We start from the raw sequence: 5,083 nt of genomic DNA on the forward strand, positions 1-5,083 counted from the left end.
TTTGTTGTGTTTCCGAATTCTGCCACTGACTGAGACCTTTGGTGATAGAACTCTTGTTCAAAGAACTGCACAAGGAATCAAAGATTACCTTGGTTACTTCTCTCTCTCCATTTCTGTCAATTTTCTGTTCTTAGGGAACATTTGAAAACTTGCATTTTCTTCAGAATAACAATGTGTTCTTTGACCAAATGCTGTGAACTACCCATTGATGCAGGACGTAAGATTCACATCCCATGTTCAGAGGAACCATAAAAGCCTGGTTTTTCTTTTGCTGTGTAATCTTGCTTCCAAGAAGACAGCTGGGTGGCTTCTTCTGAAATATCCCAGAGCTTCTCAAATGGAGAAGGAAACCAAGATCAGCCTTTGCTAAAGGGCTGTGTGGTGACATAAAGCAGGAACCCCTCAACGATTTCATGTTAAATGACCTTATGTTGAAGTTAAATATAGGAGAAGTGCATTGTGTGTAAGAATTGTTACTCTTCTTGAAGCACTTGAGATTTATAAGCACCTTAAGAATACTTGAAGAATATTAGTGATTGCATTTGGAAGAAAAAGTTGCATCCTTTTCATCAGTCTTAAATAATACATACTAAATTCCAAGCAGTCATGGATACTGGAATTAGAGATTATAAGGCAAAAAAGTATTCAGTAAAAACAGCACTGTTTTCCAAACATGTTTGCAAGTCTTCAGGTGTGTCCTGTGTCTAATTTGGGTTTTAATTGTGAGAGAAGGACCTGCTAACTTCCATTTCTTTGCTTGCAGAAGCCATTCACGCCATTCTGGTTTACAGCCAGAACGTGGAAGAGCTTCTGAGACGCAGGAAGGTCTATCGAGAAATAATCTTTAAGTATTTGGCAGCACAAGGAATTCCAGTCCCTCCTTCCTTGGAGAAACATCTGCTCATTGACCGTGTGAGGCAGTTCTGGAGTGGGCAGCTCTCAGCTGGAGCCTTGGAGTCGGGGCAGACAAAACCGCATGCAGAGGTGAGTCCTGCTCTCTGGGAAACCTGCGGGTGCTCAGCTCTGCTTTGGCAGGACACCCCGTGGGAATGTTGTAATCCACCTCCTAAATGGGGCCCTTCAGGTGCGTTTAGGAAGATACCAGATCCTTTGAACTCTTGGTTTGGGTTTGGTTGGGGTTTTCTTGTTTCTTTGGGTTTTGGTTTTCTTTTATTTTTGTTTGTTTGGGGGTTTTGTTTGTTTGTTTTTGTTTGGGGTGGTTTTTTTTTTGTTTTGTTTGGGTTTTACATTTTTGTGAGTTTCCTTTAATGACATCGTTTAAAGGTGTCTGTGCCAGTGTATCACTTGCAGAGCTCAGTCTTCTGCTCTGTTTCACACAGTATATTAGTGCATTTGAACTCTAATGTGTAGGGTCTTCTCCGGGCTTTTAATTTTTAGGTTGTACTGTGAGCTAAAATAGAGGATATTCACAAATAACTTTTTTGCAGTTACAGCTCAGACTGGATTTTAGCAAATTTATATGTCATTGAATTGCAAAGTTTGTAGCAGTGCCAGATCCCCGTGCTTTGTTTTCCTTTGATATTAGTAACACTTAACACAGTGTAACTAAATGTGTTTTGGCAATTCCAGGTTATTTTGAAGTTCAAAACTTTGATATTTAGCAAATCCTGGCGGTGGGATGAACTTTCAGTATTTTATTTATCTTGGATGTAACACAATTAGAAGTTAATTACAGTTGATGGTGAAACAAATACAGCATTTCCATATAGAAGTCTCCAAACTTTTCGTACTTAATTACTTAAAACTTAAAACACAGGTAATGTATTGCTTACTAGATTTTGGAGTTAACAAACTTGGTGAAGACTGCAAACATCTCTTGTTAAAGTTACCAAACATCTTTTGGATGATTTTTGGCAGTCTTCCTACCAAAAAGGGCTAAATTGTAAGTACATCGTGCGGTGGAGAAAAAGTTCTGGAACACATTAATGTTTTGAGTTTCAGTTCTTCCTGGGTTAGTTGTGCATTTTGTTATCTCATCCCACTGACACAGGGAAAATACCCCCATAAATTGGCATTATTCTGTCAGCATTAGGATTTGAATAAAAGGTAACTTCTCAATAGATACTATTTGTTCTTATCAGCTGCTTCTCAGCAGATGCAGAAACCCACACAATTCACCAAATTAAAAGGTACCAAAAAGAAGAGGCCGAAGGCAACATGAAAAAGGAAAAACCTGTCAACACAATTGCTTATTTATAAGCAATTTTCAGTAAATTCACGTGCCTTAATATGAGATTGGCTTTTTAGGTTGGGTCTGGAACATTCTTTTGTAAATGTAAAGGACAACAAAAAGTTACTAACCCGGACACTTTATTCAGCAGAAACTTTGTCTCATGGATATTGTTGAAAATCATTCCCCTGCCCCTTTTCACTAGAACCAGGATTTTTCTCTTTGTTTGTAAGGAGACCAAGACAAAACTGAAGCACTCTTCTAATTCAAAGAACCTCTCTAGGTTCTCTATATAAGATAATCATGTTCTTAAAAATAAATGAGATTTTACTTTGAGCTTTCACTGTCACAGAACACTTGAAGAATACTTAGAATGTTTAAAATAAGTACGTGCATGATTTTATGTTCTGAGTGGTAATTTTGCATTTTAAGGCTAAATAGTTCTAAGAAAAAAATTTTGCTTGATTGCAGAGTCATGGAGAGGGAGGAAAGCCACCACAAGATGACATTGGTGGTCTGGGAGGACAATTCTGTCAGTGGTACTTTGAACTCCTGAACTCTCAACATCCCCTGGGAGTAAAATCTGAAGATACATGGGGACCACAGCATTTCTGGGAGGATGCCAGAATGAAATTCTGCTACAACACTTCGGAAAAGAACATGGAGCAGTACGTTGGTGCGGACATGGTGAGCCTTCGGCTGCTCTCCTTGGTGAAGGAGGAATGTCTTCTCTTCAACCCCAACCTGCATGGCAGTGGCCTCAAATATGCCATGTCTCCTCATGGCTTGGTGCTGGTGGCAGTGGCTGGCACAGTGCACAGGGACAACACTTGTTTGGGCATCTTTGAGCAAATCTTTGGACTCATCAGCTGCCCCGTCAGGAATAACACCTGGAAAATAAAACTTGTGAATCTTAAAATAGTCGGGCAGAACGCTCTGGAGCCTGGGATGCAGATTGAGAAACCCTCCATAAAATATGAGCTGAACCAACTGAGAGAGTTCTATGATGGGAAGGAACTGACCATGTTTGAACCTCAGAAATTCTGAGAATCTCAGAAATTTTTTCGCCCTGGGTCAGGGTGGATGCTCGCACCCTTTTCTGAGTAAGATTTTCTGGGTGGCACACTGAGATACAAAGTCTAAAGTATTAACACAGGGATTACTTGTGGGCACCTTTCCAAGAGCTGTCCCATATTTCAGAGTATTACTTCAGGTTTTGCACTGTAGAGTGGAGTTAGTTTGGTTATCCTGGTACAAAACGTGGTTACATTTCACTGTGGGCTGGCAGGAATGTGGAACAGATGACCTGGGGTTCACAAACTGCACATTCCTTCTCTTCAGGACACCAGTTTAAACTCTTACCTGAGATGGAGTAGGAAGTCATCACACTTGACTTTGGGAATTTGGGATGGACAGGTGTCTAAATGGACATCTAAGTCCCAAGAAGCTTTTGGAGAGGGCAGACAAAATTCTGTGAGTGGAGGGATGGAGGCAGCTGCCATTTATGTTCTGAATGTGGTTTAATGGGACATTGCAGGGAATTTAACACTGTTGAAGTCTTTTTTGGTTTGCCTTTGGATGTATAACTTCCTTTCCTTTTACCTTATGGTTCCAGCTTCGTAATGAAGACAGACAAACTGCTGTTCTGCATCCCCAAACAGACAGGTTTGAGATGGTTGCCCAGGCACCCATTTCTAGCACTGGCTCTCTTGGATCAAGTAGTTCATTCCATAACTTTCAGCAGCACTGTATGAACCAAATGCTTTGATAGTTATTTTGTATATAATTATAACAGAGTTCTTTATATAATAGTTGTGATTTTTGTATGTTTCCTCAAAATAAGTATTTTGTGTACTCTGAGCTGCTTTATTCTATTGACTGGAAATCAGTTTGTTAACACTGGCTGGTTACAACAATAGGTCATACTAAGAAAAGTATCCAAATACTACTCAATAACTGAAATTATTGCAATTATAGACCTTGATTTTTTTTTTTTACTTTATTTATTTATAAGGAATTAGAGGTGAAACAAAACAGAAACACCTCTTTCTGCACCTTTTTTGGGTTGTTTGTGAGTTTGCTTTAATTTTCTAGCTTCAGCAATTCATGTTGTGAAAATGGAAACATTCCCCAAAAGATACAAAACCAGAAGAACTGTTCTGTTGGGTTTGTTAGAGGACAAATGGTAAAGTATGGGTGGGTGAGGGGAAACAAGAAGATTCAGGTGTGCACAGAACTGACTTTTATGAGCAGTCTGGATCTTGTTTTCTCCTTAGAATTTTCTAAAATAATTTCTAAGCTAAAGTTCAAATACTGTGTTGGAATGTTCTTTGCCAATAAACAGCTGAACTGCAGCTTCTTCAGCTACTGATGTATAATAATTAAAAATCAAAATTTAAAATTCAGAGGAAGAGTTTCCTTTTATGTGTTGAACTTTGCACTAATCAAATTCTGTAAAAAGAGAAATATAGTAAATAGAAATAAAATATATCTTCAGTAAAGATATCAGCAATCATAGGATTTGGCTTTTAGCCCATACAATGTATTTCAGTGTTCAAAGAATTTTGGTTTTGAAGACTGACAGCAGTTTGAAAGTTTCTTTTGTTTTTCTGGAAACAAAGTAGAAATCTGAAGTTAAAATGTAGTGTTTCTCTCCCAGCTTGGAATCAACAGGAACTGTTGTCAGCAGCTGTTTTTCCAGATGCATTTCACTCAGAACCACTAGGTTTTGAGTGTAATGTGTTCACCAACACAGGGCTCTTCTGCCTTCTGTGCAGTGCTGACATACTTGCAGTGAGATTTCGAGTTTCAGTTTGTGGCTGATGTGAACTTAACTCTCTCTCTTTCTCTCTTTCTCTCTTTCTCTCTCTCTTTCTCTCTTTCTCTCTTTCT

General features: G+C 38.9%; 1 protein-coding gene across 1 annotated transcript; it reads left to right on the plus strand.

The window, feature by feature from the left end:
- Positions 1-606: 606 nt before the first annotated feature.
- On the plus strand, positions 607-4,692 carry CUNH3orf38 (chromosome unknown C3orf38 homolog). Its single transcript, XM_008920193.4, has 3 exons — positions 607-691; positions 764-984; positions 2,663-4,692. Exons 1-3 carry the CDS (start codon positions 607-609, stop codon positions 3,236-3,238), a joined length of 882 nt encoding a protein of 293 aa, XP_008918441.1. The 3' UTR covers positions 3,239-4,692.
- Positions 4,693-5,083: the final 391 nt, after the last annotated feature.

Source organism: Manacus vitellinus, unplaced genomic scaffold (genome assembly GCF_001715985.3).
Source record: "Manacus vitellinus isolate BGI_N305 unplaced genomic scaffold, ASM171598v3 scaffold_35_pilon, whole genome shotgun sequence".
Classification (NCBI taxonomy): domain Eukaryota; kingdom Metazoa; phylum Chordata; class Aves; order Passeriformes; family Pipridae; genus Manacus; species Manacus vitellinus.

Bases quoted from the DNA above. Each gene is read 5' to 3' on its own strand.
- CUNH3orf38 (XM_008920193.4), top strand. From the start codon at position 607: ATGGATACTGGAATTAGAGATTATAAGGCAAAAAAGTATTCAGTAAAA. The intron at 692-763 runs GTGTGTCCTGTG...CTTTGCTTGCAG, and splicing joins ACATGTTTGCAAGTCTTCAG to AAGCCATTCACGCCATTCTG. The intron at 985-2,662 runs GTGAGTCCTGCT...GCTTGATTGCAG, and splicing joins AGACAAAACCGCATGCAGAG to AGTCATGGAGAGGGAGGAAA.